This window comes from Toxorhynchites rutilus, chromosome 2 (assembly GCF_029784135.1).
Source record: "Toxorhynchites rutilus septentrionalis strain SRP chromosome 2, ASM2978413v1, whole genome shotgun sequence".
Lineage (NCBI taxonomy): Eukaryota > Metazoa > Arthropoda > Insecta > Diptera > Culicidae > Toxorhynchites > Toxorhynchites rutilus.
The window spans coordinates 229,609,263-229,623,359 of NC_073745.1; the positions used below are offsets into that span (position 1 = coordinate 229,609,263).

Below are 14,097 nucleotides of genomic sequence, written 5' to 3' on the forward strand. Positions count from 1 at the left end.
GAAATCGTGGGATTTAAATTCTCTGTGAACAAAGGAAAAGAAGAATAATGAAGGGGAATACTTGCCTAGAGTATAAACAGTGGATCTCGCTGAAGCAAACTTCCAGTCTCGTTCTGTATTCAAACCAATGAACATCGTTTGTTCTTCTTTGTTTTGCGTCATCACATGTCTTCGTTTCGGATTGAGCTGTGGACGCCACCAAATTATTCGCTCGCTGATGACTCTGGCATTGCAATCATTGCATCAAACTGACGCCATTGCATCAAGGTTCTGAGCTACACAATTGTGTGGGGAATCATCAAGCTAGGCTATCGTCGGATCACCAAGAAAATAAATGTTCTGAAATTTTGCCTGTGATTTGGTTTCGCATGACGGGAACAAAACTAGGCTAGGGTATTAGTAACGAATCTCTGCTGAGCCAAATATTCAGTATTTTTCCTAGCAGTTAACATTGTTTGTTTTCCGTCTTCATAAGGGCTTCGTTGGTGCCTTACATTGCATCAATGCATTAAGCTGATGTTATGGCGAAGCAGGTGTTAAGGTTAAGCGCCAAAAAAAATATTTGGGGAACACCAAGCATCTTGAACGTCGTACTGGAATGTTATAAGTTTTTGGGTTCGCGTGCCAGTCGCAAAACTGTTTTCAATTAGGATTGAATTTGCACTAATCCTGATCATACTGAATCAATGCTACTGTTTTCGTGGTTGTTGATAAAGTAAGTATCGTTCTGGAATTTTGTATGTGATTAGGTTTCGCTTGCCAGCGACAAACCTCCCTCCACTAAGTGTGACAGCTACGCTTATCTCGAGCATGAGAAAGTTATGCAACTTTATCTGAGGCCAGTAATACCAATAAAAGCGTTTCTTTTGTGGATATCGCAAAATGATTAGAAGTGTTTATATTCCTAGTAGTTTCAAGTCACCAATGTATGGCTCCGTATGTGTGCTATGGCGAACGCTTGTTTGGCGCTTGGTTTACGTCTTACGAACGATGCCTAGAGGTGCGATTCCACTGATATTGATGTAGTTATGAGATGTGGAATAATGGTGCTGGTGCAACATGTATATAATCGACTGTAGCTGAGTCTATGTCAGCTGCGAAAAAGGCCACCGGATTAGCCTTCGACATGCATTGACATGAAATAGATTGCGACATACGATCAGCTAGTGTATTATTCTGCGAGGGCAAGAATGAATCATCAATCAATTATCTTCAACTGATTCTACAATGAAAAAACCATTTCAGAGATTATTCATATAAGCAGTTGTTTCTAAAATTTCACAGCATTATAGAATAATATCCGAAGTTATAAACAAGCGACTTATATAAAATAACAGCGTAGTTCTACGTCAACAATGCGGTCGTATCTTGGACACAACCTCCTATAATTTTTTCATGATTTACAGTAGTTTTATTGTATATTTTTACGCAATCACATGTTTTAAAGGATTATAAAATACACCTTCTATTTGTGTCAATGGCCCCTCATTCGAGCTAACTTTTAATCGATCACCAGATGATTATTTGGCACGTATGACATGACATTACAAATATTGTAAACATCATGCTTGCACACCATTTGTATCAGATTTATATAGCTAAACCATTAAATTAACGCATTTTGATGAACTAAGTTCTGATCATGAGTTGTCCAATTCAATAATGTTATTTTGTCCACATGATTTCTATGGCAACCGCTTGGCGCGCTGCAGTTTGTTTATTGTGTCATTCGCTCATAGCAGAAATAAAGTTTCTCTGTATTGAGTGTGTTGAGGGTAACAATTTTAAAATGTCTAAGAAAAGGCAATATTCTGAAGAAAGCCTAAATTATGAATGGATCAATACGATGACAGTAAACTAAAGCAATGATAAATCCAACATCTACTTGGGAATTCGAATGTTTTCATTCAAAAATGGTGATTTCTAAAACCGGACAAAACATGATCATTTTTTGGACAAACCATGATCATAATTCCTCTTTAAGAAAAATCGTTAAAAACCATTGGGGCTTTTCAACAAACCCAAACTCGCGTGTGATTATGTGTGATTTTCATGAAAAAAATCGATTTGCATTTACTAGTTGCGTGAAAAAACCTTAAATCGGACAAATCAAGATCATCTACCCTACCTGTTTTTCAAATACTTGTTCCTTATAAACTACAAAATGAAACTTAGATCTCTTCAAGCTGAAATTCAATAATCCATTCAATGGTAGGGGAGGTGGGGGTAAAACGGACATGTTAAGAAGAACTTAAATTATATCTTTGGAAATTCATGTTTCCCAAAACTTTGATGCAGTTTCTTGCAATTCAATATTTCTCTCTACCTTATTGGCCAAATATTTTACAAAAAAGCGTTTTTCAATGTTTTTTTTTACTGAAATTAAAACAGACCGAAAAGCACAACATTTTTTTCGATGCGAGTAATATGGACAGGTTTGTAATATATGGAGCGTAGAGGTTTATCGATGGCGAGAGGAATAATTTTATTCAACCAAGGTCTGAACTTATCACGAATGTCCGTTGAATGATGAACAAATCGAATTAATCCATTTAGAAGTGATATCGTGCTTTTCAGCAGTATAAACGAGCAGACTCTCAACTATTATGCTTTTGGTTCCAGTTAGCTTCTAAACAGTCCATATTTGGCGATCTCATTTCCATTTATAGACGCAGGGAATTCCTTAGGAACAGATAAAACAGACTTTTCGCAGTCCATCTCCCTCCCAGTGGTAACTGTCCGTTTTACCCCACCAGTACAATTATTTCAATAATTTAAATTTTTCACTCAAAAATAAATTTAATTTTACGTACATACGTAATATCGCTTCTTTGTCATCTCACAAATCGAAATATAACCATCAGCGAATTGAATTTTGTTATTAAACCACTCAAAATGCTTAATATCGAAGCAACTAAAATTATATCCACATGCGGAATCATGTATGATTTTCGGTTTTTGTTTCCCTTTTCCACTTTTGATCAGTATTCATTGCCATAGGGTGGCTTAAATATTATAGAATAACATGTAGAAGGTGTTTTCATCAACAGAAATCTGAAATTCAAAATGTACCTAAAGGGTGTGTCACATCAAATTGCATCACGGAAAAAACGCTGTAGAAATTTAATTTTTAGGAATTATATCTTCAGCTCTCGCTTATAATCAGATAAGAGTGTATAGATCACGTTGGCCATGCTTCACTGTCAATTTTTCGTAAATTTGGAAAAATGTCGTCGAACGAAAAAGAGCGTCGTGAATTAATCCTGTGCACTCATTTCGAGAATCCGGAGTTGTCAGATCGGGACATCGGTAAGATGCTGGGAATCGTCCAATCCACGGTCAGCAGAGTACTTAAACGATACTTCGAGAACCTAACCATCGACCGGTTATGAAAATGGAAATGGATGCTCCGTCAGTGAAAAAGATCACAAGCGCGTAGTTAAGCAGTTTAGATGTGATACGAGAAGTCCGGGATGACGCCAATAAGCTGAATTTGTCAAGTTCATTCGTCCAGCGGACCAAGCAGCGGGAGGGCCTGCGTACATACAAGGTTCAGAAGGCTCCTAACCGCGACGAAAGGCAAAACATGGTGGGGAAGACGCGAGCCCGGAAGCTGTACACCGAAATGCTGACGAAGCCGCATTGCCTGGTAATGGACGACGAAACCTACGTCAAAGCGGACTTTCGTCAGCTGCCGAGTATGTTGTTCTTCTCCGATGAGGACAAATTCAGCGTTCCGGAGGAGATTCGCAAGCAGAAACTATCCAAGTTTGCCAAAAAGTACATGGTGTGGCAAGCGATCTGTTCTTGCGGAAAGCGGAGCGCCCCCTTCGTGATAACCGGCACGGTAAACGGGCAGGTTTACCTTAAGGAGTGCCTAGAGAAACGCTTACTACCACTATTGAAGCAGCACGAGGGTCCGACCATCTTCTGGCTGGATCTCGCTTCGTGCCAACGGGGTCACCTTCGTGCCAAAGGAAATGAAACCGCCCAACGCGCCGGAGCTTCGCCCAATAGAGAAATATTGGGCGATTATGAAGCAGGCCCTCCGGAAGAACCCAAAAGTTGTCAAATCGGAGGCGGACTTCAAGAGAAAATGGATTTCTGTTCAAAAAAAAACTACAACCTGACGTTGTACAGAACCTTATGGACGGGGTAAAGAGGAAGGTGCGAGCATACGGGCTTGGGCTCGAAGTATGAATAAAAAGAAAATGCCAAAAGTTGTTTAATAGTTTTTATTTTACTGTCTAAAATTTTCAAAAGGATCGGTCTACTGGGCGAATTTCTACAGCTTTTTTTCCGTGATGCAATTTGATGTGACACACCGTTTATACAAATCAACTACCTGTCCATATTACCCCCACTGTCCGCGGTTCCCCTATATACACTTTGAAGTTTGGTTAAGTAAGTGTAGATATATCTCAAGAGACATAAAAATGGTGACAATCTAAAATTTTAGGTTGGAGAAAAAGTTATCTATTATTTTCTCGAAAGCTGGCTTTAGTGATCAATATCTCGCGTAATATCGATCCTACAATTTCAAGTTTAGGCTCGTTGCAAAGGTGACATTTCACACTTAAAAAAATCTTTTACTGTTTTTTTGTTTATTCCATTCAGTTGTGAGTTACAGGGTGTTAGCAATGGAGGTCAGCAAATAGAAAAATTCGGTACATTTACACTTTTTCTTTTATAAATGCGAAAATGCAAGTCAGGCCGCTGAGATTGTAAATGGTTTTTATGGTGCCGATGCTGTAATAGTAAAAAACGCTCAATTTAATTTATTTTTCAAAAAAAATGTTTTTTTTTAATTTTTTTTCAGTACAATACACTATATTAAGATCTCCACTGTTTTAAAAAGATATACGTTTCATTGAACTATTTTTATCAAACGATTGTTCCACTAGCAAATATTACCATTTGATGCAACATAAAATAGTTAGATTCAAACTTACCTCCCAAGCCAGCAGCACTTAAATTATTCAGCATGTCTGCTGAGAAGTTTCTAACGGACAGAGAAGACAGCTTGAAATGTCAATCACAACAAATGAGATATTTCCAATTTCGCTCGTCACACAGATGCATTCATTACTGGATCAATTTACGATTTCTTTTCAATATTTTCACCACAATCAACAATTAGCTTACTATTGTTTTATCTCGTCGAGAACAGTCTGACAATCGTCAGCAGTGCAAACGAAAAAAGCAAACAGAGTCATATACACTTTCAATTACGCATATCCATTTTCGCTAAGCTCTGTTTAATTATGTATCACTTAGAAGCGGTCTCAAGATCACAGATTCAGGACGACTCGCTCCCATCTTCGCTCGACACCGTACCGCGTAATTCACTTTCCGTGCACACACGTGAGACGATACGGGTCACTACTCGTACTTCCGTTTCCGCGTAGCGGATGAACGCATCAACGGCTTCAGTATGAGCGGAGGTCATAGGAAGCAGGAGAAAAAGATTCACGTTCACCTTCACCGAGCAATCTTGGCTGGGCAAAAGAAGTCCAAGGCGAAAAATAGGAGAACGAAAAAAAAACAAACGATTCGCAGCACACTTCTCACGCTTATTAATTAGTCTATATTAAATTAATGAGTAACTAACAAATTCAATTCATTACAGTGCCGATGCCGATGGGGGAAAATTATTTATCAAAACTCCGACGGCGGCGTCCCGACGGTTCGGGCGACCAGAGCGTAGTGGCTCGACAAGTTCTGCTGCCTGACTCTGGTCTCTGGTCTGATGGGATTTAGTTGCTGTCTGTTCGGCCCATCACATAAGCCCAGCAGTGCCCCTCGAGGGGTGGTGACCCGGAAGCGAGGCTCACTGATCACTGAGAAGGACGCGAGAGGACGCGGAGAGGTTGCCCTTTCGCTGGTGCTGCAAGATGATTAGAGGAACGTATCCAGGGGTACACAATACCAGCCGCGGAAGCACAACACAAAGCACTGCGGGGCACGAGATCCGCACAGAGACTGAGACAGCATCCAATACAACATCGACAACGCGCAACAGTCGGTAGCTTTTTTCCCTTTGGTTCACAGCAGCGGCAAAAACCTGTCACGGGTGCTGGACGTATCAGAACACTTCACGCGGCACAGATACAACGGATCAAGCGGATAAAAGCGCTGATATTGCCTTCTTTGAACATACTGAAGAGTAACATACACACACTCACATAAGCGACCGGGAGGCACAGTCTATCTCGCTCGTGCTGCTAAGATTCATTATTTATTCATGGCCATTCCAGTGACGAATGGTTTCTCTTTCCCACAGTGATAGTGGGCGTGGCTTGAAGTGGAAACACAAACTCTCGAATACCAAACGTGAATATTTTTAACTAAAAGCACGTGATTTCAATAAACCTTCTCCAACTAGAAAACATTGCATAACGTTTATGAGCCGATTGCAGCTTTGAACCACTTTTTGTATTCAAAATTTGAACAAACTAAGGTGAAATAAATCGCTCGCGTTTTTTTCCCTCGTATTCTGAAGTACGGCAATGGCTGCGCTCAACAGCACTAGCAGCAGCAACGTATCGCTAGCAACAACTGGTGCAAAAAACACAGAGATTGAGAAGTGTTACACGGGGAGCAAGGCGTGGCCTGATCCGCTTCACGCTGTTCAGTGTTGCATTCTATTCCAGGGCCTGCGCGTTGTGTACACGAGTATCCATCGAGAAGGAACACAAAGGGATGATGCACTTTTCCGAGCTCCGAGCTGTTGCTATATCCGCTGGAAGGGTAATTTTTCACGAATGGGGTGCTTTTTCCACCGGATCCAGCTATGCTGCGATGCTGTGGATACTTGAGTAAAAAAGCACTCGGAGAGGAAGAAAAATTGGACACTTTTTTAATACTGATGCCCATCGTATCCTACGGAATGTTGGGTAATTTTTTGTGTTTGTTTGTTTGGTTCAGCACTGAATGCCAACTTCGCCTCGGAGACGGTTGCGTATGGTTCGAGTGGAAATAGTATTGGGTTTCGTACTTATGTAGACATGCAATTTGTTGCACGAAAATCCGGTTTTTCTTGATGCACACATTGTGTATCAAAACTGTTTTGTATTTGGGTAAACATCTCTGGATCGAAAATTTCCAAAATCATCACCCCATGGAGCTCTTAGCCACTTGTTTTGAGTTTCAATTTTTGCATTTACTGGCATTGTGACATCAGAGCAATTGATTTATATTTGTAAAAAATTAACAGTCTGTTGTGGCCATTAAGTGTATGAGGGAGGAGGAGCTCGATAGCATTTTTTCTTGTTTTATGGTAACTTGGCATCTTTTGACGTAGGATTTCGTCTTCCGGGAACACATTGAAAAAACACCCTATGCAAAATTTCAGCTTCATCGGACTTAACACTTTGGGGAACGGTGGTATTAAAAATGTCCTACCTTTTTGATGCGTCATAACGCATGGTGGACATTTTTGACCCACCTAGAAATATTAAAATAGCTGCGTGCTCATAATTTTTTTCGGAACCTTCTTATTTAAAGTAATACCATTGCACAATGCACTTTGGTCCAGGAAATGCATTTAAGTGGAAATTAGCATTTAGAGCTCGACAGTTATTCTCTAGACAAAAACTGTCTTCGACAAAGTTGTTACATATAATAGAGCGCTCATTTTCATGTTGCAAAAAATAGGGTGACCAACGTTTTCGATGTTATAAAAATTTAACTTTTTTATCTCTATAAATAGAGGTAAACATAGTTCGACAATGTTGTAGTCCCAGTTATTTGAGACATCTTTGTAGAACAATGTTTTTTGTATCTCTTGAAATAACTGATATAGCGCATTTTTTCTAAGTTGCGTTAGAGTCACCCTGAAAAAAAAGGTTTTTATGCTCTAACTTTTATATCTCAAATCCTGCATACAAACTGTCTTGGAAAGACTTTTAGAACATACTAATACAAATATTGAACTTGTCAATATCTCAACTTCACTCAAAGTTATTAATATTTCTTCCCAAAAATACGCTCCCTTCAATTACTAGCCATCCTTTCTGGGGCAAACAGAAAAAATGTTTGTTGATGGAATTTGAAAGAACAAATTTCACTCTATATAATGTGTGATTTTCAAAGATATGTTATTTTTTGTATTTGAGTAAATTAAAATTGAAACCATGAGTTTTTGGGTGAAAACCCATCAATAACTTTGAGCAGGATTAAGATATTGACAAATTCTGCATCGCAAAATGTTGGTATTGATAAGCTCTAAAAGTCGTACGAAGACTATTTTGATGTAGAACTTGAAATATAAAAGTAAGAGTAAAATAACCGGTTTTTTCATGGTTACCATAATGCAACTGAGTTAAAAAACAACTTTGTGGGAAATGTTTATTCTTTAGGCAAAAACTGTCTTCAACAAAGTTTTTTTGGTTTTTTTGGCATCGTAAATTTTGGTCACCCTTTTTTCAACAACATGAAAATGAGCATTCTATCAAATGTAACAACTTTGTCGGAGACAGTTTTTGTCTAGAGAATAACTGTCGAGCTCTAAATGCTAATTTCCACTTAAATGCATCTCCTGGACCATTGTGCATTGACAAATGTCAGAAATATATTCGATTTTGTTGGCAAGGTTTATCATCATATGACAACACACCATTTTTTTCCAATTTTGAATGATATAAAATTTCTGTGCAAAGTTTTTATTTTCTAAAATTCTGTGTCTCAAAGGGTTAATGTTCATCTATCATATAACAATAAAACAAAAATTGAACGGGGTGAAATATTCACAACTAGAACAGTTACAAGCTGATGAAGTGAAGGATCTCAAAAAAAAAATTGTGCTGTGGCGTACACGATTCCAGCCCTTTTTGTTATCTGAAACCCAAAAATCGAATAGATTCTAAATCAGTAAAGATGCCGCTATCGCATGAACCTTGGACAGGTCAAAAGCATCTTTTTTGACAAAATGGCGTTTGAAAACCAAAATGCGGTTTAAAACGATTTTTCTTCCGTTTTCCAATTTTTTTTAAAATAGTAAAATTTAAAAAATATTTTATTTTTTTAGAGGTTCATGCGATAGAGAGATGCATACAGATTCTATTCATATAAGTTCGACATGAATCGGTTCAGTAGAACTTGAGATATCGTGTACGCCAGTTTGAAAAAAACTAGTTTCGAGAGAAACGCGTTTGAAGTTCATTGTTATGGCCGTAGCAGGATTTTCGATAAGTCCTTTCTAGGGTATATTCTTGAATGCCTAAACTACAGAAATATGAAGAAATTATTCTGATTTTTTTTTAATTTCTATACTAGAATTAGCCACTCTCGCAAAGCAGTCAAAGCCGGAGTTTTTTGAAAATCGAAAAATCAGCCAAGAGAGGAGTAAAGGTAAATGGTGTTTTAAAAGAGTTACCCCATTTAAAACACCATTTTTCTTTACTCCTCTCTTGGTTCATTTTTCGATTTTCAAAAAACTCCGACTTTTAGTGGTAGTTTTGTTCCTTTGCTAGCCTCCTTAAGAGGCTTTCAACTATTCAGTTCATTCGCCTTTAATTATCGTAAAATATTACACTCGTATTTTGTTTTGTTTATTAGGGTGCCCACTTCCATTTTAGGGTGGTCCAAGAAATCAACTTTTGTCACTTTTTTAAATTTTTTTTTATAAATTCATTACATATGAATTCCTGGACCAATTTAGATAATCAACATATCAAACCAAAGCCAATGAGCAATTCTTTAAAAAAAAATTACACTTGTGAACACTTGTCTCCCGGCCCCGTTAGGCTGACGCCATATGAGCCTTAATAAAATATATATTTTGGATAATAAAAAAAAAACACTTGTTTTCGTAATTATTGTTTGTATTTGTTTTTTTATAGTTAAAGATTACTCTGTAAAAGATAGATGGCGCTATAATTTTTAATAGTTTTTGTTGAAAGCTTTGGTTTTTCAAAGTTAACATGTTTTCAGTCTTCGATCAATATTCCTTTGCGACTAGGATCCAATCTAGAATGACCAAGTAATACCACGTTTAGACGGCGAAGTTTCTCCAGGAACGTTAGGGCTATTGAAAAAGAAGACAACTTTTTGGTGGCAAAGTTTTTTCGCAACTCTCGTAGTCAACTTGGAAACATCACATGGGCTGCTCTTTGCTTGATGGCTAGAACGAGTTGAATTAGAAATGCTTTGAATTGAAAAACAAATCGCCTTAATAACAATGTTACACTTTAGTCTGCAATGTGTAAAATACATCTCACGCAACCGAAAAATAGCAAAAACAAGCAGCGAATACATGTTTTCTTCTTTTGTTTTTTTTATAAAATAGCGAGTTCATTCGCTATAATAATTCAAGGATATTACGACGACTGGAGACGATCTGGTCTAGTGGTAACTTCCGTGCCTCTCACGCTAAAGGTTACCAAACTTTGGACTCTCGGTTGGCCAACCTCAGCGGCCATTTTATTCCACGACCTCTTCATGTCTGCAGCATATCGAGTGAACCAACCAAATTGCACAAAGAACACACAGAATGACGCTTGGGACTAGCAAATCATTCTCGTTGTGCAATTCTCGGCGATTCGAGCTTTAAATGGTCAATAACGATGCCGGCCACGTCCTTACAGTCACCAGGGAAAGGAAAGGAATGTTAGTTTGATATTCGCCGCCCGAAGGCCAGAAGGGTCGCCTCTATAGCGTGGTTCCCTAGCGTTTATCATGGAAGGGATAGTTGTTAGTGGGGAGAGGTATGGATCAGGATTCACTGTGGTAAGTGATGTGACAATATAAACGTGAACTATCAACCCCTCGATGGAACGGAGTTCCGAAAATCTTAAATGCGGCAGAGTTATCTTTAGGTAATCTGAGGAAGAAACTTATTGAATTAACAGAAACCTCTTATCCTATTTACTCCATGCGAAAAATACGCGAACTTTTTTAACTAAAACCCGGTAATGATAATCACTTTTTAGATAGTTAAATTCACAAAATTGATGTACGATATTAAAAATGTAGCACACCTGTATTGAATCCTAAATTACTTTGGTTGCTGCCAGCAGTTGTAATATTTCCTAACAATTTCTGACTCGAACTCACTCAATTGGCACCCGAAACTTCCGCGTATATATACATTGAGTACACCGAGATTTTTTTCGGCAATCTAAAAGGACACCAAATAACTTCTGTATGAAAAACCAGATCGGCTACATATTTCGCGATTCTTTGTGCGTTTATTTGCTATTAATGAACTGTTTTATTACGAACCGAACCGACTACATACTACATACCGAGAAATTTAAAAGAAAACAACAAAACAGAATAAACTGAAATAAAAAAAATATATATCTTCTCTTGACCAGAGCCCATCATCTTGAAATTCAAGTGAAAATTATATAAAAACAAACATTTTTTCGCACGGTATTCACTTGCAATGATTACCACCAGAATCATATGCAGTAGTAATATTCCACGCCCTCAAAACCTGTCATAGTCGAGTCAATCACATAAAATCTTTTAGTTATTCTGTGACTGTTCGCACTGATGCGAGTAAACTTGAGCTTTTTTCTATTTTATGATTAAAAGAAAATCGCTCAATAAGGATGCCTAGTTGTTTCCTACGCATTATTCTGCTCTCGAGAATCTTTTGTATCAGTGATATTCCCACTGCATATATTCATAATTCAATGAAGAATTCGTTTGTTTCCATAGTTCTCACTTCAAATAGCTTCACAAACAGGCACATAAGAACTTGACAAGACATAAATATCGACTTCACTTGCGAATTGGTAACACATACTTGTAGAGCGGTTTTCCTTCTCACACACACTTTTCTCACACAAGTTCAAGTTCACCATTTACTATTCTTCGTATACACCAAGCAAAATTTTCAAAGAACGATCGATATGGAGCACTAACTAAGAAATCAAAACTCGATTATGAATAAGTTCACAAACTGTATTTAAAACTTGTACGATGTCAACACGCATTACGCAGAACTAATTACATACGCCATAACACCAAAGTGAGTGGTGAACGCGAGCACAAATTAAATCTGAAACATCACTCACACATACGAAATCAAAAAACCTTCGTCCGATGAACAACTTTTGACCTTACACTTTCATTTCTGAGATTCATCCATAAAACAACTGAAAAGAATTAATAGAAGCAGAAACACAGAATTTATCACCTGAAACACAAACTTTTGGGTGCAAACTACTCACAAAAACACTGAGCTCGAACGCTTACACCATTTTCTCTCTCCCGAACAACGCACGGAACGACAACAAAAAGCGTCCGCACTCGATGCCTGCTCGATCGAGACTCAAGCGTTCTTTCAAATGTTTTTAGATAAAATAAACTCTTATTCCGGAATCCGATCGGATTTGAAATTAGCACAATATTGCGTTCATTCATCTGATCGAGTCAAGTCGCATCGGGTTGTGCAAATGTTGCAAACTTTCAACCCACTAGAAGCGTATTACAAAAATTACCAGATATCAATAAAGAAAAACATCATTGCAAGAAACAGATCTCCACAGATACGGCCCGTGCACTCATGGAAGAATTTGTTGTTCGTTTCAATTTTCGGAAAACCTTGGGAGCTCTCGGAAAATAAATACGAAGCCGTTTTGTCATTAAGAGCAGAAGCTGAATCGAAATCTGCACATGAGTCTTGATTTTTCATACTACAAGATTCCAACATTCTTTATGTCTTTATCCTGACGAAATACATGGTCCTCTATTACCGTTTGGAATAATTTGATCGATGCCAGTTCAAGCGCGTTTCTTTCAGAATATACATCTCCGAAAAGGAGTCCAGCCATATAAAAAAATATGGATGTCTGACCGGGCAGCACTCTCAGGCAACTTAGTCTTTTTATTGTTGAATACAGAGTATTCAGGGTGGGCGTAAAGTTAAAAATATCTTGTGAACAAAGAGCAGATCTCATTGAATTTTGACTATAAATATAAATGTTTGACTTAAAAATATGCTTTACGTGTCCACGTGGACATTATCTAAACCCCCTCTTCCCTCACCGTGGACAAGCGTGGACATTTTCGTAACCCCTATCCCCTAAAGTTGTTCACGTGGTATGTGGACAGCCCCTTTTTGTAAAATATTTGGCCAATTAGGTAGAGAAACAGTATATTGAATTGCCAGAAACTGCATTAAAGTTTTGGGAAACATTAGTTTTCAAAGATATAATTGAAGTTCTTCTTAACATGTCCGTTTTACCCAACCTTCCCTACGATATATCGAGGTAAAATGGTTGAAAATATTGCTGCTGTTGCTGCCAGTGTGGAGGATGACCCGAATGTTTCGATTCCACGGCGTGCTCAGCAATTGGGCTTGTCAAACACATCATTGTGGCGAATTTTGCATTTGGACTTGCACCTACATCCATATAAAGTCCAACTGGTACAAAAATTAGAAAATTAGAGCTTGGTGATCATGGAATGCGTCGGGCATACGTCGATTGGGTGAACGAACAACAGCAGCAAAATGCTGAATTTTCGCATCAAATTTTCTTCAGCGATGAGGCACATTTCGAGCTCGGTGGCTATGTGAACACCCAAAATTTCCGTATATGGGGCTCAGAAAATCCACACGTGATTGTTGAGAGGCCATTGCATCCGCCAAAAGTCACTGTTTGGTGCGCATTATGGTCTGGTGGAGTCATCGGGCCGTATTTCTTTGAAAATGAGGACGGCCAGACGGTAACTGTGAATGGTGAGCGCTATGGCCGCATGTTAACCAATTTTTTTTGCCACAAATAGAAGATATGGATACGGATGACATGTGGTTTCAGCAGGACGGCGCCACGTACCACACAACACGACCGAACATGGCCATATTGCGAACGAAATTAAAGGGACGCATAATTTCGCGTTTTGGTGATGCCAATTGACCGTCCAGATCATGCGATTTGAACCCGCTAGACTTTTTTTTGTGGGGTTATGCGAAAGACCGTGTCTATGCCAACTCTCCGCAAACTCTTGAACATTTGAAAGACAACATTCGTGAAGTTATGACCGAGATACCGCCCCATATGTGCCGAAAAGTCATCGAAAATTACCTGTTCCGGATCAAGGAGTGCGAGGAAGCTTTAGGTGGACATTTGAATGATGTTGTAA

The 14,097-nt window shown here is 38.5% G+C and overlaps 1 protein-coding gene across 4 annotated transcripts in view; it reads right to left on the bottom strand.

The window, feature by feature from the left end:
• LOC129768526 (homeobox protein orthopedia) overlaps positions 1–6,484 on the bottom strand; it is a 133,106-nt gene extending 126,622 nt beyond the window's left edge. Inside the window, exon 1 of one of the 4 annotated variants that reach the window (XM_055770242.1) lies at positions 4,953–6,484. In XM_055770242.1, the coding sequence (XP_055626217.1) occupies positions 4,953–4,986 (34 nt within the window). In that variant the 5' untranslated portion in view covers positions 4,987–6,484. The remainder of the gene's footprint in view (positions 1–4,952) is intronic. The other 3 variants (XM_055770243.1, XM_055770244.1, XM_055770246.1) reach the window with 3 other exon arrangements.
• Positions 6,485–14,097: the final 7,613 nt, after the last annotated feature.